The sequence below is a fragment of the Temnothorax nylanderi genome, unplaced genomic scaffold (assembly GCF_030848795.1).
Source record: "Temnothorax nylanderi isolate EJ_2023f unplaced genomic scaffold, tnyl_v1.0 TNYL_tig0003_pilon, whole genome shotgun sequence".
Classification (NCBI taxonomy): Eukaryota; Metazoa; Arthropoda; class Insecta; order Hymenoptera; family Formicidae; genus Temnothorax; species Temnothorax nylanderi.
Window position 1 is genome coordinate 1,016,947 of NW_027249065.1, and position 25,128 is coordinate 1,042,074.

The following is a 25,128-nucleotide window of genomic DNA, read 5'->3' on the forward strand; positions in this document are numbered from 1 at the left end:
TATCTGACTTACCAGAATTTTCCGGATGCAAGTTTAACGTATTGTCATAAAATATAAAATGCATCATTGTTAGATATATGTTAAAAGCATTTGTACAGGTTCGAACAATCCACTCGTACTCGGAATCTAGTAATCTTTTCTCAGTCATCTTGTCAATTTTCTCTCTATTGTCGCACGAGAAAACTATAATTTTATCATTATAATTTTCTATTATAATTTATATTTTATCATTATAATTTGGTCATAATTCAGCATCTCGAGTAGTAATAAGGCTTAACGTCATTTTTTTCGATTGCCAAAGATTCGAGGCAATTTCAGCTCGTGAAATAAAAAGAATAGAAAACTCGTTTTGTTCTTTCGAAATCGCAAGATTTCAAGCGAAATTTACAGAGTGTCTCGGAAACAACAAAGAAGCGTTTGTCTTTTATACTCTAATCATCGAATTATCTTTATCAGCTTCCGAGACATCCGGTCGACCTCGCTTCTATTCTTATCGCCCTGTATCGCTCATCATGTCATCGTCGCGCCCTATCAACGCAAGCGCGCGTTGATTTTCCGAGAGAAAGGCCTTCACACAAATCCCGTAAGGACGTAAAACGTAAGCGTAAGAAAATCGACCAATCCCAATCGAGTATTTTCCCCTACTGAGGTTACGGACAGCACAATACTCGATTGGGATTGGTCGATTTTCTTACGCTTACGTTTTACGTTCTTACGGGATTTTATGTGTGAAGGCCTGAAGTTCGGCGGTCGGTCGCGCGGCGACGCCACGGTCGCGGGCTTAATGACGTAACGCGACTCAGCGGTCTGAAATGAGCGGGGGTGGGCGGGCAGGTGGGGAGGAGAGACGGCGGTTCGATGTGTGACCTTGCAGTGTTTGTAAACAGACACACGTTGCCGTCGCGAACTGTTACGGACGATCGCCATCGCGAGGAGCGAGTCACCCCGAGGCGCCTATCGTTTCCGTGCATCGACGCGCGCGGTGCGTCAACGCCATGGAAGTGGAGCCGATGTGCATCGTGGAGAACGAGACGGTGAGTGGCGCGCGGAATTTTTTGGCGATACGCGCGCGCCTGACAATGTGCTCGCGCGTGACGCGAACCTGCCATGGGGAAAACGGACGGGACGGGCTTCTTGCGTGCGCGCTCGGCGGGATTACACCACATTGTGCAAAGAGGGCGCCCGCTGGACGGACGGGGGACTCGCGTTTCGCGCGTTCGACGATCGCGATCGCACGCGCGAGCCGCAATTGTCCCGACACCCCAGCTCGCATCGATTGTAATCGCGGGTAGAAGGGGGGCAGGCGGGCGGGTGGACGAGGGGTTGCCGTTTAGCTGGCCGATATTTCGTTCATGCGGTCAGGCTGGCGCCTGACTCAGCTTGGCATTCTTCGCGACAGATGACATTACTTCCCCGCCGCTTCGGCTTCTCGCCGAGCGATGGCGCTGCGAGAGCTCGTCAGTTGGAATACTTGGAATCGAACCGCGGTCGCGATTCAAATTGTGTCTCCGTCCGTTTTCTCGGCCACTAGGGCGTCGCGATTGCTTTACGGTGCTTTACGGACGACCGATTTCGCGAGTTGGCGTTAGTTTTCGCTCTCTCGGCGAGCATCGCCGAGCAACGGACAAACGCGAGTTCGCTCGTTGTTGAGCCCGGTTTCGATACTTTGCGAATCGTAATGTCGCCGTCCGACATCTTGGATCGTGTCGATTATGGATCCACAGCGGATCACGTTTGAATTGTTGCGCACTTCTCGCGATCGTTCGAGAGCGAGTCCCGCGCTCGGATAACTCTCTCGCGAGTGTCTTTCGTAGTGTCGTAAGTACTTATTACTGAAATAAACGTTCCGCGCAATCATTAGTGTTAACTTCGACGTTCCGGAGTCGATCACTATCGTCACACGTTTCAAATTATTTCTACGTCGAAGGTAATGTGCATATATGTTGTATCATACAATTAGCTGCATCATCTTTTTAACAATAGGGAGTTTTTGCAATAGGAGTTTTTTAGATACGGTAACCGTATCTGTGAATTGTTCAGATACAGAGTGAATGCATCTGAACAATTGAGATAACGTTTACCGTACCTGAAAGACGGTATTGCAAAAACTCCCTAATAACTCGATTATTTGATTATTTCTAACGATTTATAAAAACGTCTTGAACTTTATCTCTGCGTTAAGGAATAACTTATAGGTGGACCTATTCTGCAATGTTCATTTCTATCAATGTAGATTAACTTTAATCTCGATTTAACTTATTTTTTTGGTTCTAAAAATTAGAAAAAGATAAAAAGTAAGTTAAATCTGCGTTGGTATATAAAAAAGTAAGTTTGAGGGAGGCAGCGAGAAACCATCTCATTATTCTTCAGAAAAATCACGATAATGGCTGACCTGATAGCCAATATGATCGATCGTTAAACAGTCACGGCACTAGAAGAAGAAAAAGTAAATTGAATCGAGATTAAAGTTAATCTGCATTGGTAGAAATGGACATAACTTTTATAATAAAAGAGCTACGCAACAACAATATAACGATAACGATACGGTCATTATAAAAGTTACGGAATAGGTCATTCCGATTTATTCGCACCTCGGATTCTCTCATTAACTGCCTTTCTTTTTCCCTCCCAAGATTAAGCGCACGCTCATTACGCCGAGTGCAGAGAGCGAGACGAAAAAAATCACGTTATCTCGCGACGTGATTGGTCCGCCGCGCCGCTTTTTCGATACTTCGATACTCGCGGTATGGCGCTTCGATAGATTTCGAATCGCGGTCAGACGTGGAACGCGCCACGGAAAGCGAGGATTCGCCTACGAATCGCATCGTGTTGTTTCGCAACAATTACGCTTCGGAAGCGAGTTTTGCGAGTACCGATCGCGGGGGTCTCGGCAAGGCTCTGACGTGACGCGTCATGCGCGCTCCGCTCCGTTTTCTCCGTTTTCTCCGACAGCTCGCGAGCTCGGCTCCGATAGCGGCCGCCGTCGGCGGAAAGGGTTAGTCGCGGTCGGAGGCGGGCGGGCGCGATTAAAATGGCGGCTTGGCGGCTTCCGCGAGGCGCCGCGCGGTGACGCCAGCGTCACCGCCGCGCATCGGCCGCGTTGCTGCGGGCCGCCGCGGGCGCGAGCCGCGCGCGTCACGTCCCTGCCGCCTGAGAGCCTTTTGGCCCGTGAACTGCGCAGTTGACAGAGCCCGCACGACGCGTAGCACCGGTGAGTTTTCCCTCCAGATATTTTTCGCACGGCGCCCGGCGTGTGCCGCCCGCCGGGGCGTCGCGACGCCGTCGTCGCGAACGCGCCGCGGCGCCTCGTCCGCGGGATTTTGCGTTTCCGTTTCCGTGCCGCGCGCGTTCGTTCCCGGTACATATCGCGGCGAGAAACGCCTTATATGCACGCGCGTATGCAACATTTCGTGGCGCCTTTCGGTGCCGTCCGTGTGTCGGTGTGCCGTCACGATGCGCGCGTATGCGTGCGCGCGCGCCCGTACTCTCTCTTTCTCTCGCTCGCTCTCTCTCTTCTTCTCCCTTCGTTCCGGCATCGCCGGCGAGGCGCGACGAAACTGGGACGCCCGGCCGAGACGATCGTAATTCATAAAGTGTCGCGACGTTTCCTCCGCCGCGACGCCGATGCGCCGCGCGAGAAAACCGGTCGATTTCGGAGCTAGCCGCGGGATCCGCATCGCCCACCCGCGACGCTACTGCGCAATTCAGCGGCGCGACGCGCGTCACCGTTGAAATGCGCGCACGGATGGCCCACCGATTTTTGAGCGGGTTGCTTTTTCGCGCGAAAGACGCGCACGTAACTGGCACGTACGCTGCGAAGTAATCGCGAGCTATTCTTGGAGCAAGGTTTGTTTCGCGATACCGCCGTGTCTTGTATTCGTATTTGCATTCGCGTTTGACGCGCTTATCTCGCCAAGGGTTTTTGTCGTAACTTTGTCGATTTTAGATTAGGAAACCGATTTAAAAAAAGGCTACATGAAGAGGCGCTCGGTCAAGTGCCGGCGATGCGATTAAGTTATATTTAGAATAGAAAGGTCGTACTGTGGTTTCGAGAGAAGCCATAAATGCGAGATAATTATACTTGTCTCTAATCACTTATCATTATTAATTTTGATACAATATATGTATATTTGTATTTGGGGCATTCCATGCCAAATCGACCTGGGTTTGACCCTCGACCTCTCGGATTTGGTTGGCGATTTTTTATGTTACTGTTTCAACTCTAAAATGCACTCAGATTTTTTAAATAAAATTGATTTAGTTATAATTTTTTTAACCGACATATCGATGGTCACAATTTAAAAATCTGAAAAAATTCTCAAAAATCCTGTGTCAGATATCAAAATTTTTAAGCCTTGACCAAAAGTGGGCCGGCGTTTGCTTCTTATTTTTTCGAGCTTTTTTTGAGTTTTTTTCGAAAAAAATATTGAAAAAAATTGGAAACAGACGTCAGTCTGTTCTACAGTTTTATAGTTCTACAGTTCTACAGTAACAACAAAAACACAGGATTTTTGAGAATTTTTTCAAATTTTTTCGAAGCAATTTTCCAAAATAAAAAAAATTGCGTCGGAAAAATCTAATTACTTTCTCAAAAATCCTGTGTTATATACAAAAATGTTCAAGCAATAGCTTACATAGGGAACATACAGACATTTTCTCTCTCTCTCTCTCTCTCTCTCTCTCTCTCTCTCTCTATTTTACATATACATATATGTAGGTAATATAATATCAGACGTAATACCTGTTGATTGAATTATTGAGAGATCATAAAAGCAATTGCTCAGAAATCTGATTTGGCATAAAATTCATATTTTTCAAGATTCAACGGTCGTTTGAATTCATGCGTAACATAATTATATGCAAATCCAATCTTAATCTTTCCAAAGCTATTACAATTCTATCGCTAAGTTATCTTTTGTCATCAATCTTTTTTAAATACGGTAACGTTTGTCTGCAGCTCGTACGCATCTGGTAGTCTATCTGATATAAAATATCTAGATTTAATATGATAATGAATGTAGCGGCTTTATCTACTGCGTACTGCAGCATTGATTAATTCATACCCTCTCACTCACGTTCGTATCTCTCGTCTTTTTTGCCTTTACCAATTCAATGCTATCCATACGAGTTCTTGCAATCAAGAATATACTTACATTGATTTTTTTAAACTATCGTACAAAATAACACAAATTAATATTAAAAAGTTCAGATGCTCATTGTTTCTTAATTGTTAATTATAAGATTGTGTCAAATATCTTTCTTTTTTTTTTTTAGGAAAAACATTTCGTCTCTTTGTTTAATGTAATTGTTATGATTCATATTAATTTCTTATTGGCACATTTATTATGAAAAGTTCAAAGGTTGTGATAGGGATTTTTACGAAAGTTTCGCCAAGGATAAGATTTAAAATTTAATGAAGGATCCGCGGAGTGGGAAGACCCGTGTACCACTTCTGAAACAGTTCGTATTACATTGCGTTACGAGGAAATCCACTGAGTACCATCTCGGTTAGTTGAGAAGTAATTGAGGTTCGTAGACGGAAGCGTCGAGGCAGCGCGGCGTCTTTTAACGAATCCGCGATATTTCCTTCGTATCACGTCCTTGGAAACAAGGTTCGCAATCTCATGTCCGAGCGGGGAATTACGATTGTACGTGATTGTCCGTTGTCCTTCGTGCACTTCTTCGAGCATCGTCGGCGATGCAAGCGTACGCGCGCGCACGCGTGCTACGTGAAACGCTTCGATGCACGCGGTAAAAACATTTAATCGGAGTCGCGATAATGAGGGAACGTGCGCGAAAGTCTATAGAAAACCATGAGAAGGGAAACGGATGACCCTTCGCGACGCGCAGCTTATCTTGTGATTTTCACAAGCTGTCGATTTAAATATTTCCTAAATCTAACAATTGCGTGGAATACAGAGACCGCCTCGATATTGTTGATTTTTGAAATATCGATTTCGCATCGTCCGCAGAATTATCCGTAACGATAAGGTCGTCCGGTGGCTTCGAGGAATATCTTGCGTATGAAATATTTCGAGATATCATTGAGTTATCTAACACCGTCGTCATCTCTCTCTATCGCTGAATTTCAGTACAACTTTAACGTCCCTCGTTTCGGACGATAGTCCCGGTGATTGTCCCCGTATGATTGTTGGTATTGCGAGTGTTATCGTTCTCGTTATCATTACCATCACGGGTGGTACAGCTTTAGGGTGTTGCTGCTGTTGCTGCACCGAGCATCATCACTCCGGCAGCAATGTAACGGAGGATCCTCGCGTTCTCAACGCCGTCACTCGTTCCACGCTCGTATCTCGACGAGCCAGGTTATCACGAGAAACGCTCCAGATGTTGCACGGCATTGTGCAAAAGAACCTCTCGGGCGCAATATCTTTAGCGCAATATGTGGCGGTGTTACTAACTCTAATAAGTATTATATACTATTATATCATAATGTAGAAAAAATTATATTATGCTTCATTTGAGATTAGACTTATGATACACCGAATCCAACAATGAAATTTGCAAAAATCTAAAATCTTTATTCTCATCATTTTTTAGAACCATATTTAGACAGAATTTGAAGTAAAACTAGACCGATATCAATCTTACAATTAATTAGAGAAGATGCCATTTTTGGTCAGGCTGAATCTTGGTAGTCTTAATATTAATATATTTCTGTGTGAATTTTGTATATTTTTTCCAACTCAATAAATTGCACGATTACTTGTCGGTATTAAAACAGTTTGAAAATGGTATCTTTTTTAATTAATTGTAAGAATTTGAAGTGTCCACCTCTTATAATGTTTGCTTATCGTTATGAATATTTATATATTCAGAGCTATATTTAGGCTAGATTTTTTTTATGTAAAGAGTCTTCAAACAAAATAAATGAGAAAGAAAAGGGTAATGAATGAGAAAAAACAAAGCTAATTGCTAAAGTTTAAAATCTCATTTTAAACAATATAAATGAGAAAGATTCATGAAATGAAATAAAATTATCATTTATTTCATTCAAAATGAATCTTTTTGAAGAAGGAAATCCGTGACGAGGCAAAGTCGCGTGATTCCTTTAGCTCATGTATATTTCTCATACTTTCAAAGTTACGCATTTCTTGCAAGCATAGAACATTAGAAAACGCGTTCTACAAGGTAGCAGACAAAGTATATTAAATTCTTTATAGGATTTATGGCACTTTCCACACTTGCTCCCCTCAAATTTGCCTTATATGTCTCGACATGTGTCGTTTTTATTTTTAGTGAAACTTCTTATGAACTTACGAACTGGCTTTTACGCGCTGTATACTTGATTCACTTCTTCGCAGCTTCGATAGAAAATTTCGACGCTCACGAATGCATCATCGCGAATTGCTGCGCGATGTGCAAAGTGCGGCGCACATCACGCGTTTCATTGTCTTTCGAGTCGCCGCGCCGCGGCATATTGAATCATTCTTATTTTCGTTTACATGCGTATTGGCCTCGGCGATTGTAGTATCTCTCATCGACGTCGACACGGAGAAAATTTATATTCGCCTCGAGATACTCTGCGACATTATTCCTCTCCGTCGTCAGGATCTACGTCCTCCTTCGCGCACATGCGTGTGCGCTCTTTATGTCGTTTGACTTTCATAAATTATTGTCTGCGACGTGGACGAATGCGATCGCATAAATCCAATCGCGCTCTCTTTGTCTTCTTATCAGCCATGCATGCGAGCAGGAAAATGTTATACGTTCGACTCTATATATACTTTCTTCGCTGTACGCCACTACACGGTACATACAAAGTCGTGTGCAATTTTATCTTGATATCTCGGAGAAATTTTAGACGAGGTATAAGAGCACATAGAGTCTAATCAAATCGCGGTAATAAAACTTGCTACGTTATCAAGACTATCGCGAAGGAATTTGGACTGGATTATATATTTTTTACAAATTCTTCCGGACATTAATTTACTGACTTTTTAAATTCCGTTCTCACGGTAGACTTTTCGCTACAGCTACGGTATACTGTGGAAGTACATCGAGGGTTGTGCTTTTCATTCTAATTTTATATCGGGATGCGAACATATTTTCGCCGTGATACGCGCAGGAGCACGCGCAGCGGGGGCGACGAAATTTACGCGATTTTGGTGCTCACGCAATGATTTCACTCGCACTAGCCCATTGTGCTCGCGAAACATCCCCGTCCATTGTTGTACATAACGTCGCTGGAGCAGCGGCGCGGCTGGAAAATTACGAGGGAGCTTTCTCCGCCTCTTTCCGTGCCTCCTACTCTCTTCCGGTTACGCTAGTGGGGACGAACAATGACCTGGAAAAGCTCAAGAAAGCTTTAAGCCGCGACTGTACACTATCCGACGAGGCCAGCTCTCCGCAGCTTTGTCGTCGCGATTCGAAATGGCAATGAGAATGAAAAAACATAGCATCAGAAAAATAGCGCGCGTAGAACCATTACAGTAATAGCACGAAATCAAATAATATTTTTATGAAGTGCATGGATTAATTATACATAAGCTTGAAAATCCGGTTTATAACTGTCATTATTCACGCGATCATTGGACAGGATTAAAAAAATCGCAAACCGAGAAAAATATTAGGGCATCGTAGGGCATATAAATTGTCATCAAAGTTCGATTCCCCTGCGGTCGAAATCCGCTTTACTGCCCTCTGAAATTGCCGCTGGCGGCATTGTAACTTTCATAAAAGCACTCTCGTTGATGCGGATCGTTAAAAAGTCTTACGTACGCAACGCAGTGAGCTAAATATGGCCTTCGAATGCGGTGACCGACGAAAATAATCCTCCGTTCGAGATAGATAAGCGCTGTTGCATCGCGCACCCGGGGAAAATGCGCGCTAACCGTTGGCGTGAGCTGATCGGCAGATTGTGCAACCATCGAATGGAGGTAATAATAAGGTCGTGGGCACGGTGAATCCGGTAACTCTTGCACCGTGCATTCACCGCCTGCCTGTGCTTTATTATCGTGAGTGACGCGCGGATGCACGCGCGCGCGCGCGCGAGAGAGAGGGAGAGAGAGAGAAAGAGAGTGCGTGTATTCAGCGCGACGCATTGTGAAATCTTGATGAAACCTTACGTAAATTGTATACCGTAAATTCAGCATTTACGCGCACGACGAAAATTAAGATTTTATGACAAATTCGCGCCTGGGCTAAAATCTTTACGTCCGGGGGTTTTATATTCGCATGAATTTAAATTGGAGGATGATCGTCGACGACTTTTTTAAATTCACAGTCCTTTCGCTGGCACCTGCGTTTTTTGTCCGAAGTATAATATCGCGGCCGCGAACGTTTCAAGTTTTCGGTGTCAAAGGATCTTGCTGCGACAATAAATTAGCGTTAATCGCCGGCGGATGATTATAAAAGTTTGGACACGCGCGAAATTTTCTCCGTAAATCATTCCGTAAAATGAGAATTCAAGACGAAAGAGTTAAAGCGCGGAAAGCAGCCCTTTTACCTCGCGACCACCATGGTAAAACGTTCCTATCCCTCACTTACGTCTACTTTGTTCCATTTCGGTCCACTTTAGTCCAATTTGTCTAACGTCCATTTTCCGCCGAGCGCCTTAAACAAGGTAGGAAAAAAATAGTAAAGCCAACTACAAGTGCCTCTTACGCGCGTGTCTTTCGCGGACATCCGGTTTTATCGTAATATTCTTCTCGGGGACTGGTCTGTCGGAGGGGTAAAAAAAAAATATAAAGAAAAGAAGATTGAAGGGCAAAGGAAATTGCAACGCTCGGCCAACAAACCCGGTTACCAAGGCAATTAAAATTAACCATGCTAATAAAACCGTGTCAAACGACACTGAAATTCGGGAGGTTACTCGAGTGTGAAAAACAGATAATGCCGGAAGCAGAGCGGAGAAGATGAGTGGGTCCAGTGTGGGTGATTCGAATTGCGAGTATATGAGAAGAAACGCCGTGTAACTAGGAGGAGAATAAGAGGAGAGAAACGGCGGCAAAGAGTTATGAAATCCTAATGCATTTGAGAGGGTCACGCTGAGAGAGGCCGCGGGAATAATTTGGCTAATAATGAAAATTAATTGCGAGCACGCGTTATCCCCCCCTCCCTTCGAAATTCGAAAGTGCAGTTCGAAAAAACCAGCGTAAAAGACGGAGCCGTGGTAGAACGGCGGCCGTGGTGCGGTCGTAATTAAAGAGTTCTCTCGAAAAGCGATCACCTGAGACTCGGTGGAACGCGAGGTAGGAATGCGATCTAATGAATGGCTTTTGCTCGGGGTTTTAAATGACTAGTAATTGTAAAGGAGAGCTCGCGTCGTTAACTCGATTTTGCAGCGTAATATAATCTATTCGCACTTTTCGTTATTAATTATTCCGTTGATCGACGAGGGACGTTTCTTCTGGCGATTTTACGACGATTATTCGGGTCAGATTGAGAGAAAAACTGTAGGTTCGATTAGCAATGAGCTTAATTCCTGATAGAATAATGTAATAATTTGGAGGGAGGGAGACAAAGAGGAGTGCGGTAAATTCTTGATGAAAGATTTAAATGATGAAGATGGTAATGCTTCTTTGCAGAAGCGACCCAAGGCTTATTTATATTTTACAGTAATCTTTGAGCGGATTTCGGCCAAAGTAAATTTTTCAAGTATTTAGTAAGTATTTCGCATTTACTTACAAGACCGAGCAAAATTTTAATAAAGTTAAACGGATTTAGGTATTCCAGCAAGTTTACAACGAGAACATTTGCCTTGTTTTAATTTAAAACGGTAAAACGGGCTTTAGTGCAAGTAACACGTCTCTATATAGATCCATAATGTCAGAGATTGCTTTGATTCAAGTTTTGCTTTGCGAAATTCGAATCCAGATGGCGATATTATAAACATGTATAAAAGAGTTTTTTATTTATTCGCAGTAGCTTTGTACAAATTAGGTTTTACTGCATAACGTTCGGTTTTATCTCATGATGTTTTAATTCCATGATATAAATGTTAAAACATTATATATCTCTATGCTGGAATTAAAAATTCTATTATAAAAAAAAAACGAAATTTATAAATATAAATAAACTGAGAGAATATGATTTTATTATCTGTTTTCTCTTCTGAAGTTTGGTTAATTGAAAGGACGGTAAATTATTTATTATACAAAAATTATATATCTGAATAATTTAGCTCGCATTAAAATGCATTAAAGAATCTGTCACCAATAAATGCATGCGGTGAAAAGATCGAGACGCCATGTATAGATCTACAGCAGAAATTTAATACCCTCGAGAGTATATCGGCGTTGATCTCGAATTATCGTTAACGGCTGTCAGTGCATTCGGCCCGAAGGCGTAAAGGTGATGGCAGCGGCGTGAACCATGTCGTTGCATCTCCGTTGCATATTGTGTGCAATATGCTTTACGGGCATCCGGTTGCCGGTGCAACGGCGTAGTATCGGGCATCCGGTTCGCCGTGGCGAGACGACGTTAAAGGTTCTCATTGAAGCGTACCTCGGCTTGATTAATGTTAAAACGGTACACGCGGGGAGCCTTAAGTCCAAACCGTTGGACTCCACCATTTTTTACGGTGCTTGCTTTTAGTAATTCGTTTTAGTCCTTTTAAGTAATAAAAAAATCTATTTTTTATACACGTTGGCGCATGTGACCGATATGAGTGCAGAAAATGTATCCATAAAAGATAATGACATTTTACATCGCTGCTTTTAGGGCAAATACGTTTTTTCTAGACGGGTTAGCTTCCGTAGAAAAAAGCGTACGCTATACGTCTGGAAGTGGCGTGAAAGCGTTGTATGCAGTAGAGCTTGCAGTGTAAAATTATAAAGTAGGCGATTACCTCTATCTTTTGTCATTACGATATAAGAGAGTATTGCCTTAAAAATGTCATATTTCGTTATATATATTCTTGAGATTATCTATTAAGGAAGTTGGAATCTATTGGCAGATACTGCATTTTTACATAATACACTTCTGATTGTGAGGCGAGAAAAATTTTATGTGCATGTAGGAGCTTAGCTTTTTAATATTTTTGGACCGTAAAAAATCGGAGAACGCGTCGATAATGCGCTAACAGATTTTTTTTTCATGCAAATGCAAATTAGAAAAATTAAAACGAGTATTGCCTTTACGGAAACTTGCGTTCTGCTGGTAGGACCATGTTCAATTTTCTGTAACGACATCCAGTAATCGAGTTTCAGATAACTGAAATTACTTTTTAAACGAGAAACATTGCCTCGCATGTTTTCGCTGATAACGACGAGAAATGTCAGAGAAAAATATCATAAAATTTTACATTCGCGCGACGACGGGATCTTACATTTCACCTCCGATAGTTGTGACGACCGTTAAAATCGTTATGAAAATGATAGTTCGGTGCTATTAGGCTCCCTCGTTTGCACGTGAACGGAAAAAGAAGTATGCGAGATTTACTACATATTGTTATTACATGACACTACATCAATCAAACGCGATGTTCAATAATTAAATGCAAATTTCACCCAGACTGTCAATTAAAGAACGCATGTATGTATATTACACAATAACACTTTAATTCCGATAATTCTATAAAATTGCTTTATCTTCAATAAACCAATTCTGGATTGCATCTCTGCTATTTTAAAACAGGGAACGACATTACTCCATTTTGATGAGGATGCGAGTTAAATTTCACAGAGTCTTGAATATTAATTTATATTTAATACTCCATTCATTTTTCGTTTTCAAACTCTTCATGTCCGACATGAAAATACATTCTATATTAATTATATAATTGGGATGCAGAGAGACGTAATAAAAGGCGAGTTGATAATGTCGGATATAATTTATGAAAATTTTCCGGCATAATATTCTATTTGATATCGTGTTTGTGCTGTTGCATTATGCACGCGTTCGTACTTAGGGTCTATCCAGACAAACTTGCATAGCGTATAAATATAAGCATAAGAAAATTGATTGGTCCATATACATGTGCATAAAAAATAGACCAATCCATTTTCTTACGCATATGCTTATGCACCTATGCAAATTTGTCTGGATATACCCTTACTCTCCGCGACGATCGAGCATCGTAAATGACGATTATCGAGTCCTGAAACGGACGGATTGTTTCTTCGTTGATCGGATAGATCGAGCAAGTCGTCGTCAATGGGCTGTCGTATGCAGGAGAAGGAGTCGGAATTCGGAATTAGAGTCTGTGCGCTCGCAGGCGCATTTGTGGTTGGAATATGCGAGTCTGCGGCACGGTGAGGACAAGGAAGTAGACGGAAATGTCAATGTTAGTAAATGTCTGGCAGATTCCAAAAGGGTTTGCAGCCGCGGATCTTCTGCGTTCTATGACGGAGATACGATTTCACGCGGTAGAAACATTCGTTGGTTTATCATACTAATTTTGAACTTGCTCTCGCGTAATGTAGTGCTTCGTAATGTTTTAATTATTTCTGCCTAGTCGCAATTTGCAATTAATGTAACGTGCGTTCTCTCATACCTTGTAACTTTAAAAAATTCTATACTTTGAAATGTTCAAAAAGAGCAAAGCAATTTGAACTTACATAATTCTGTGTCAAATATGAAGTGTTTCGGAACAGATCGCCTTTTATTAAAAGTTAAAAATTTTTTAAAAGCCAATATTTATAATTTTTTCTAACATTCATTTACGATTATTAAATTTATTAAATTTTTGTTTAAAAGTCAGGTTTATTTAAAATTAATTGAAAAATAATCTATCTACATTTTAAAGTTAAATTATAAAAACTTTTTAGTTCGAAATTCTGAGGGAATCTCAGTTTTATTATTTAATTAGCACATAGATTTTTAATGTAAACAAAGCTGTTTCAAAAAAAATATATTGCTGACAGATAACTCAATATTCCTGGAATATTATGAAAGATATTACTCTTGTTAACGAGATGTTTACATCCATATCGTCTGTCTCGTCAGTGCAATACTACGAACCGTAAAATGCGGCCGTGAACAATCCTCTATTTGCGTACGGTACGTTCTCGATTTACAGACCGTTGCGTAATTCTCTGTACGAGATTTCGAAGTTATGATTCGACGTTTCTATATTTTTTTGTATGTGGAAATCAATTCCAATTATCTCACAAAATACACGTAGGGAAAAAGGGGTTGTGGATCGGAGAAAGGAAGGGCTTGGTGGCTAACAAGAGGTTGGTTAGAGCCGGTTAAAAAAACCCGGAAGTACTCGAGGGGGAAAGATACGGTATTCGGGGAGATTTAATACCAGATAAGATTGAGCGGCACGGACAGGTCGTAACGGTAAACAGCGGTCCTAAAAGGGGGCGGAATTTGTATTTTGTCACTCCTGAGCGCGTATGCATACCTAAAGGCCGCGGTATGCAACAACCGCGCCCGAGGGGCGTGTAAATTTTAATGGCTCGTCGACGAAGATGGTGAGCGCGTTCTATCTGGCGCGTGTCGCGGTCCGCGTATCGTTCCCCGTGCTCCCAAGGCTGCGAAATTGTTCCTCCAGGTAATTATTCTGCGTTGAAATCGTTTTCGCGCGCGGTCGCCCGTTTTTCGCCACGGGACGAAATGAGAACCGTGCGAAAATGCATTTCGCGAAAATGTATGCGCGTCACTCGTTTGTTTGACCGTCGGGGCGGTTTGTACGCGCGACAAACGTACACTTTGCATAAATAATATTCTTGGGACAACGGAAATGGGTAGGAACGACCTCGCGATACGGTGACTCGTATGATACGTATACGAAGCGTCAAGTTTGTAGAGAATCCATATATACCATCAAAGAACGCGGCTTGCAAATTAATTAATTCTTAATCTCTTTGTAAATAACACATCTTGCAATTAAGGATATGTTATTTCATATCCAATTTCCCGCATGCAAAGAATACGTTTAAATATTATATTAAGAATAAGTTTTCTAATAAAGGTCAATTCCAAATTTCACAAGAGATAAGCAGTGAAAAGAATAAATAAAGTCTTGAAATATATGTAGGCAATAATAAAATGACGTTCCTTAGAGTATCTCGATTTTTCTCGTGTCTAAATCTTGAAAATAAACGCGCGGCTGTCTCGTTCACGTCTCGTCTTTCGCTCGATTTCATCTGACGGACTGGGTTACGAGGACTATAAAACTCAAAGCTGAGTTAACTGTGTCGCCGGCAAAGCGGACGTTTATTAGGCATCGTTCGGTTGCGTGTTCGCGAGAAATTGAATAACGCTCATTGCACTTTTGTGGCCGTGAGAAAAAAGGGATATATTGTGGACTCTGCGAGAGATTGCTCATTTCGCGTTTACGATCAGGGGGAGGAGATCTTCGTGGCGGAGGAGACGATTTCATCCCCCGAGCTTTTCACCGGAGCGCACCTTCCCCCAGGCTCGATCCCTCTCCTCGGCGACACAATGAGCTTTTGTTTCCATTGAAAACGACACCGCCGTGTCTCGCTCAAGATATTAATCGGGGCGAAACTCCGGCGCGGATCAAGCGGTATTATGGTGGCCGCGTGTGCGCGCGTACGTGAGACCGCGGCCCGATTGAATCGTAAATTACCCCGCGGCGAATTATTCATGACGCGCGCGCACGCTTTCGTTTCGGTAGGCCGCGTAATAATCCAGCCGCGCGTTTTGTAACGCGTCAATTTTTAATGCCATCTCGGCTCCTCGCGTAAGATTTGTCACCATCGCGCAAATACATCCACGGTATGATTATTCACCAGTCTCTCCATGCTGTCGGCAAAAGCCAATCGGTGCGGCAAAGCCGCGGCTGCAAAATGGATTGGTTTTAACGAGTAGCTAATTTCCGTATTTTGACGCCCGATATCTCGTTCGTGTCAGAGAGGAGAAAGCGTGCGACGATTCGCTCGTAGCTCATTAATATTTACCCCATCAGATGACGAATTTTCCCGCGATTAACCATCATGTCTTTTCATTTGCAGGAGGGATCTCGCGGTGATCGGAAAGAGGGGGGCAAGAGGGGACGCAAGCCTGGAAGGAAGGCGGCGGAGAAGGCGGACATGAAAGCTAAGCTCGGTAAGTAGCTACATGAAGGATACTTGTTGACATCCTAGACATCTGCTTCAACATTTCGCTTCGCTGCCGTTACGCTTGTAACAATACGATTTTATCGGTGGTAAATTGTTTGTCCTCGTTGCGATTAGAATTAAAATTGTTTTGTTACGATTCGCACTTGTACGATGAAACTGTGCGACAATGCAATTGATTGTTTTCGCAATTGGATTAGTGAAATAATTTGGAATCAGTAATTAAGTAATTATCATTGAAATCTATTATTAAATAATGCATAAATATAAATTGCATCGACGGTCTGTCATCATTACTCATTAATTACTATCTAATAATCATAAAATGAAACGAAGTTATTGTCTTTATTATAATCTCTTCGGTAGTATATATAACATATGTTATTTAATTGTAATAAAAATATAATTATTCCACGATAAATGACTGATAATTTAACTGCGATCAATGATTATTTTTATGATTTATTTGTCAATAATAATCGAATATTGATTAATATTTTATTGTAAATTATAAGTCATTGATTATTTAAAATACAACAATCAATTATCGATTCGATTACATTTTGCCCACCTCTATTGTTCGATACTTTGATAGGCTGTATAGGCAATATAATAAACTATACAGCGAACATATCGATTAAATGCTGCTTGATTGCAACTGGAAATTATTATTTTATAAGAATGCGCTATTATATATTTTTGAATTGTTAGTTCGTCAGGAAAAGAATGCTTTACGTAAATCAGAGAGGCAAAAGTACGCGTTAAAAGTAATAAGGACGGCGATCAAGGGAATAGTAACGTGGACACGAGTGGATATCGGTCACTAGCTTGACTTTATCTCAACTCGTCAACGTCTCTTTAATCCAAGGTGCGAAAACGCGCGTAAAATAGAAAGATAGCGCACATTCTACGAGACAATGAAACGGATGTGGCAGATATCGGCCATTCCCTGCGCTCTCTGGCTTTACGTCCGTACTCATGTCGACGTCCGTCGCGTCTCTCGATTAAAACGTTCGATAGTCGCAGCAACAGCGCGTCTTTCCCGCGAGGAGGGACTCGCGTATCCACTGATTGCGCGAAACTTTCGTTTCGCGTTCGTTCGTTCACGCCGAAAAGGTTGTACGAAACGGTGCGAATCGCCGTTAAGAACGCGTTTATCTCTTTCGCGAATAAATATTTATATCTAGGCCACCCCCGCAGCGGTTTCTCGATACCGCGGCGAACGAGGATTACCAGCCACGCTTTCACCGTATATGGTTATCGTTCGGCTATTTTGCAATTCCGCCATTTCGCCGCCGCGGAGTTCCTCGGGGTAACAAAAGCGGGAAGAGAAAGGCACAAGATAGAAGGAGCGGTTGGGTGAGAAGCTAACCCGCCGCGCTGATGGCTGTTGCATGGACCAGCACCGAGTAATTTCGCGGGGTTATTTCTGGAACGCGCGTGGTCTTCTCATTCGGGAACGGGGAAACTTTATAATCGCCTAACGCGCGCTATTTCGTTCTCCCTTTTGTTTCGTCGTCGCCCCCGGCCCCCGGTTCTTTCCGATCGCGATGCGGCCTCCTTTCCGGAACGCATGCCATTCAAATCCATCTGATATTTTCCCAGGTACAAATAATTCTCAATCAGTAGCTAAAACTTTGCGGCTAATTATTACTTGCATTAAGTTTTAATGTATGGATTGAAAATTAAATCATATTTAAAATTTACAGAACAGCAATGTGTTGCAAAATATTCTACCTTGATTATTTAAAACTGAAACTTCCAATTTTATCTACACACAGAATGTTCTACAGCCAAGAAAAGTATTAATTTAATATTCTTGTTTCAAGTACTAAACTTGCTAAGATCTAGAATATGTTTTGAGTAAATGTGATACTTATGACGACTTTATGGTAGATTTGCTCATATATGAACTTATCAAATACTTGAAGCAAGTAATATTAACTTGTAGGTAGTATATATTTTTCTGTGTGTAATTTCGCAAATATTAATTCCTTATAAAACATTAATTTTCAAAGTTCTATGTGAATTTATATTTCCGTTAAAAAGTTATTAACCTGAAAAAGTATCACTCTGAAAACTTGAATTTTCTATCGCCGTCTAGTCGCTGTTTTTGTTGGATCTTCCGTGCAACGGTCGATTTAGCGGTCGCGCTCCATTAAAGGATTAAAACAACGTATTTTCTTCAGCTTGTCTCCTGTCTGTCGTTAGAAAGATGTCCTGCGGATTCGCGACGACCTGCATATCGGCGGAAATTGCGCGTGAGTCTTTTTCGGATCGTTCTTGGCCACGCGAACGAACGAACTCTCCATTTTACTCCGTACGGAAGCGGCTTTTATTTAAATCCGTCCGAGTTTCGCCTAGATTCGGTCCAGATGTCGGCCGTTGCAATGAGATCCTAAATGGAGCCACAAATTGACTGTGCGAGAACGCTTAATTTCCGCGATGCGCCGGTATCGATCTTCCAAGCGCGACACCGATCGCGCGTCAGCTCCAATCGACATCGACGAATCTCTTTCCGATAAAATTTACGGCGCTGGGCCGATCGATGCTCTACGGACTGCAAAAATTCGCCGGCGGCTTGGTCACCCTTAAAGGTCCGCAATGAAACGAGTGACGTTTATTGCCGCGTAAAAAGCGGGTCTGGCGAGCCGTGAACGATAGCGCGTTCGCGGACCTCGATCGTAAAAGACGTTTATTATACCTAAACGCGCAATGATTCTCGCGAAAGACATTTGCCATTTGTGAAACTATTTAACAATCTGATAACGCGTGGAAACTTTAAAGTCTGTAACAGTTCTCTCGCAATCGAAAAATCAATTTGAATCTACAAATCAAAGCTACAAATCTTGGAATCTTGTGCTTGAATGTGAGGATTTTAGTCCGTATTTTTAGTCTTAAAAACGTATCAGAGAGAAAGAGGAAAGATATTCATAATAAAGACGCGATTAATCTTATTTTGATTAGAAATCAACTGAGACTGTGTACATAGCTGAGGCGACACGATTATTCAAATATAGCTTGATATCATTAAAACAATATACAGTTTTTACGAGACATTTCGCGCAATATCACATACGCGACGTAAGTATAAATGTACCTCATATCATTTCATTATTTCATGCTGCTTTAATTGATATAGAGGGTGCTTACGAAGAAGCGCTCGGGGTTAGCTCGGGGTTAGATTTTGGTATAGCATATGTTACGTGCACTATTATACCAAAACCTAACCCCGAGCGCCTCTTCGTAAGCACCCAAAGTGATATAAAGTCAAGTTAACAATAAATAGATGTATAGGCTAGGATAGATTAGGATAAAATTGGTGTGTTATATGTATATTAAATAAGTATCGCTAATAATTATTAATGTGCATTTTTATTTAACAATTTAATTGGATGCTGTTGGACTGTAATGTATTTCGTGTACACTTCTTTTATATATTTATTTGAGATATATATTGAAAGAATCCCCGAGTACTGCTTTCTTACGTCAATATAACATATTATCTGAAAAGAAATAACACAGAGGCCAAACGTGCAGACCTCAAATTTCAGTAAAGATATATCTGTGGAAAAGATGAGAAGAAAAATAAAATAACATCCCTACAACTAAATACAGTTTTTTTGCTACCATATTCTACGGATATCTATTTTTATTTATCATGTCGCAAAAATAATACATAAATATCTTCTATTCATTATTGTTCATGATATACAAGCACCATGAAGAAATTCAGATAAGAATTTTATATTCCAAAAATATCTTTACTTGTTTAGTTTTATTTTACTACCTTCTCATTTTCCTTATTTTTTACTATTTACGAAAGCAATAAATTCAAAATTTATTCAATATTTATTTTGATACTAAAATACATCACCTAAATTAACATTAATATATTATATTTTCATTATGTTTTCAATTATATTTCCCGAAAATTTTGCCTCTCTAAAATGTTTGGCAAATATTTATGAATTTGCTGTATAAATATCAAACAATTAGTATATCTCTTAATTAATATTCAGTCATGTAATAAAAGATTAAAATGTGCCAATAAGTAACGCATTAACATATCGAACTCTCTTTTATAAATTCGTACATGTGCATCCTCCTGCGCAATAAATCGAGTAATTATACATATTCCAGAATTAAATATTTATTTATCTTAATTTATTCTAGCCTATCCAATCTTCAAACAATGAACCTATGAGATTATCTGAATTATCATTTTTATTATTCTGAACAGTGTATTCTTATCCTTTTATATACATATAGAAATATTTTACGATACAATTTTCATAGATCCATTATTTCAAATTGAAAGCTTTAATTGTCACTCACCGATAGCGGCAGACTTGTCGTAATTACGTTGCGCCTGCATTGATCTGCAAAATATAAATATAAAATCCAAATTATAGCAGCCTTCAAAATAATTGCTATTTTAAAAAAATATTGCGCATACTGAATTCTTTGGCTTTAAAATAGATATTTCGAAATTATATATTTCTTTGAAAGATATTTTTTTAAAGTACAAGTATTCACGACTGAGGGTCTTTCTTCTAATTCTTATTTTAATCACTTAACCCAAATAAATAAATAAATAACAGATTAATTACCTTGTGGTCGCTCTGCCGTCACCCGATACCTTTCCTAGGCCTCCTCCTCCTCTCAGACCCTTTTCATTGCATTTACACAATACAACACCCGCGAAAACACGATTAATTACAATCGTGCGCACAGTAGCCGTCAAAATATAACGGTCGCGCGATACTTTGTCCGGCATTCCCGACATTAATTGTACGCGACGCGCGATTTATTGTATTTCGATGAAAGAATAACGCGAAAGGATGGGCAAAATCTATCTTCTCCACACCGCAATCGCGAGAGATTTAGTAATCGCATACGCCATTCATTTCGAACGCGTAAGTCCCACAAAACGCACAACGTAAAGTTAAAAAATCAATTAATACATCGCATTCTTTCATTACTCGAGTATTAGTAAATCCGGCAATTCGTGTTTTCCGCGTTTTCAATTCGGGTAAGCTTTAGTGAAATTACATCCGTATCGAGTTTCGCTTCGAATGAGCGAATCGCTTCGCTAAGTAACCGCCTCGATATGTCTACGGGTCGGTAAACGCAAGATTTAATATAATTACATGATCCGATAATCGGTAGGTGGGAAACGATCGTGTTTGGACTACTTGGCGCGCTTACATCTCGAGAGATAATGCGTCGGCACGCGGCTCGCGCCGCTGTATGCCTGACCGAGTTCTAATACCCGCGCGCGACCTTTCGGAAACAAACAGCGCTGGCCGTTATGTTCAAAAACGGGCATAATAACCGATGCGTCGCTACAAATTATTTTACAATTAACGCGTTATGAAACAAATGAAATAAACGTGTACCGAATATTCTGTTCCTGTATCTCGAATAAATTTCGATGGTCAAGCTATTGTAGCGCATTAAATTAACATTTTTTTTGAAGAATTAAATCTATCTTATTAAACTGAAAATATAGTTATGTAAGTAAGTATAGGTATGTAAGTTAACTTATTATACTATTACTCTCTTTTTGATAGTTGAATATAAATATGACGTAACGAGTGTTTAAATTAAATTAAGTCGATTCTTGGGGTGTCCATTTATTAAATCACATCGCGTCGCTCGACGACTAGTTTCGGCTGATTGTGAGTTCTTCAGCAGAGAAACGTGACTATAAAGAAATAAAATACAGGCCTTAGAATGCAAGAATCTCGGGAAGACTTTCGGAATTCAAGAATCGCAATGCTCGCAGAAAATTTTGGAATATATAACGCACAGAAACCAACGATCGGATAAAATTCTAAAACCGTAGGATTCGAGGATTTGAATATTACAGATTTCAGATTGCAACGACGTCGTTATTTAAATCGGCTTCGCATTTCATCGAGCTTCGATTTCGCTCCGACATGCGACATGCGACACGTTTATTTTCCTCCCTACGTTCGAACAAAATCATAGCTTACCGTAACACACCGTCCGTCTTCGTAAAAGTTTCCGCTTTTCGGTCGCATATGCCGCGGCATTACCATGCGTCTTGCGCGTTCGGCGACATTATTAAATCGTGAATTCTTGTAGAGCTCGTGATATATATATCTGTCACTTGGTTTGCCGTTACGTCACAACCTGACGCCGAAAACCAGGGAAATTTATGCTCGGCGCGAATTCGGGGCCGAAACTTTCGTCCCGAGGATTGAGCCACGCTTTGCATGCATTGATTCTCCTCGTATTGATATGGATCCGCGTTCTCTCACCCTCTTCGTTTGCTATTCTGTTATAGAACGAAGCCGGCAGAGTGCGAGGGAGTGCCGTGCTCGCAAGAAGCTGAGGTATCAGTACCTGGAGGAGCTCGTGGCCGACCGAGAAAAGGCGGTGCTTGCTCTGCGGAAAGAGCTCGAGATGGTAAGTCATATTCTTAACCCTTCCATAAACGAACGAACAAATGAAAATGGAGAGTAGAAAAGACTCTAGGATTTTCTTCTTTAAGAATAAACCAACGTATTATGACGAATAAGTTGCGTGCCGAATAAAAAGACTCGTGAATGCATTGCGGCTTATAAAATTGCGACTTAATTTGTTAAGGTATTCTATAATAATTAGCGGAAAGTGAAGATATGCTGTTCTTCGTAAAACTTGAATCCAATTCTTTCTTAACGAAAGTATCGAGGAAAATTTTTCACTTTCACATTTCGATATTTCTCTTTTAGTAACTGACTTTCTCACTTAAATATAAATGTCGATATTTTATCGAAGTAAAATGCACTTTAAGTTAAACGATGGATAATGTGTTCCAATATTTATTCTGATATTTAATTCGCGAAAAGTTCATCAGTTTCAATAGTTTGAAAATTATTACCATATAATTTTTATTACAAAAGCAATATTTACAATTTATAAGGAATGACACTGTAACAGTGTCTGAAGCGTTCTATATATTTATACAAATTATTGTTTATAAGAAATCAAACATATCTAAAGATTTATGCATATCTTAATTTTTGATTATGTTCTTTAATATTAATCGAATAAAATAGAAATAAAGCTTATAATATCGAAGGAAGATTTCTTCTTTTTTTTTTTAGAAGAAAATATGTCTTAAAGTTGCCTGAATTAGTTGTATCTCGAACGTAAAGCAAAGCAAATTCTTCGGAAGCTGGAGAACCTCGTAACTTTTTCTTTTCCATCGCCTTTCTCATCGTCTTCCTTATCGTCTTCCTTAAACCTTCCCTCGAAGTGCAAACTAAGTTACTCGCAAAAGTGTAAAGTTCTGGCGGAATACAAAGGTTCGCTCTTTAGCAATGCGACTAGGAGTATTATTCGCATCTTCATTGCTTTGTTTTCGCAGAAAAGCACTCGTATTTGTTAGAATTATTTGAGTACTTCACGCGGTCGTTTGTCGTAAATTTTTATTCTTATGGGTCTCTATAGTAGGAAATATTTCGCACAAATAATTTCCGTGGTTTTATATAAAAATTAGCATTCACTTTGTTGTTCGATTACGCTCCACAGAAATAAATCTGAATGAAATTTAACGGCAGGACAATGGAATAATAAAGGACAAAGGTCTTGCTAAGAAGCTTAAAATAAAAAATTATTTGTTTATTAAATACTAATTGGCTTTTATTTATCTTGTCTTCTTACGGAATACTCGTTAACAAGGTGCTTTGAGAATATCTGACATCGATGCTTCGAGGTTCTTATATCGATTAAGCTGCCGAGTGTCGCGAGTAAGAGGAGCGGTTGAAAAATCCCGACAAGTCCGGCATTCCTGTGTATCCACGAGGCTGTTCCCAAATCCTTCTGATTCCACTGAAGATCTCCAGCGCACGACGGTTTAGTACGAACAAGACAGGACCGAGAGACGGGATAAACGTACTTTACACACCACTGTTTGTTATTTTTCTACAGTATCGTCAGTGGACTCAGGAATTGGACGCCGGTCGAGTCCCCGATGGACTTCAGGCGATGCTGGAGGAACACGGCTCGCTGAAGCGGGAACAACCCAGCAGCAACTAAGCGGCCAAGGAGGCGAGGAATAAGAAAGTCACGTGGATCGAGCCGTTCCATCTATCTTGTTCCTCCGATCGAAACCCCCCTCGTAGTCGAGCTTTCTTTCCGCCTTCTCTTATCTCCTTTTCTCTTTTACTGTTCTTCGAGGCAATAGGAAATAATTGGCTGGCGAATCTGAAATTTTCTCCTTTAAGAATTTACGTTAGGCGTTTTCTATACCGCGATTGATTCACTGAATGCACCGCGAGAAGGGAATCTTCCGACCTTTTTCGAGAATTTCTTATGCGAATAGTGAAGTTCTCCCCTCTGTTTTTCTCCCGATTCTCTCCCAAACGGCGGGATTGTTATCCCCGATTTATCTCGTTACCTCACCGTGTTACCTTTTTTATACGTACATTTTGTTATCGCGACTCTCGTTACGTTGACGCATGTTTTTTTTATTGATTAAGGACATCGGTCGGTTGTTCTACGGCCTCACGCTTGGAATGTACCTCCCTCGTATGATTGTTGCGATGTAAGAAAGTAATTATAGATATATTACTGTTACGCCTCGAAGGGAAAAAAAAAACGGTCGTTGTATGTCAAAGTCTATATTCAGTATTGTCTGTTTGAAGGGCGTCGTTGCGGGATCTCCTCGTTGACCGTTCACTGATTCGTTTGAATTTTATCAACGCGTGGTATTCTTGTACTGCAGAGAAATCATCGTTTTGTACAAATTAACGCCATTACAAAGGTTGATTCATATATGTGTACGGAAGAGTCTGATAGTCAAATAAAACCAATATTTTTCGATGAAAAATAGACCTGTTGACGTTCACCGTCCTTTCCTGAGTTTCCTGCATGAGAATTAAATATAAAAATTTATCAAATTTTTGGAATTACTTAAAAAACATTTGCACCGCGTAAGGATCGTCCGATTAGCGAAACGTGAAATCTTTTTTCTGGCTCGCGCGCAAAGAATGCATATCCGGCGTTATTTCGAAATTGCATCTTGGACACTGCGATGCCGTGGTTTTGCGCAATGGGAATTTGCATATTTTGACGTGGGATATATATCGGACCGTGAAATCTCCGCTCCCGTTTACGTAGA

The 25,128-nt window shown here is 40.8% G+C and overlaps 1 protein-coding gene across 1 annotated transcript; it reads left to right on the forward strand.

The window, feature by feature from the left end:
* Window positions 1–843: 843 nt before the first annotated feature.
* Window positions 844–24,837, forward strand: Reptor-bp (REPTOR-binding partner). The gene is given in 6 exon segments (XM_071703330.1): window positions 844–950; window positions 952–988; window positions 990–1,034; window positions 15,888–15,981; window positions 22,309–22,430; window positions 23,937–24,837. Coding segments are annotated over 6 exon segments (498 nt in total). The 5' UTR covers window positions 844–858; the 3' UTR covers window positions 24,045–24,837.
* The last annotated feature ends 291 nt before the right edge of the window (window positions 24,838–25,128 follow it).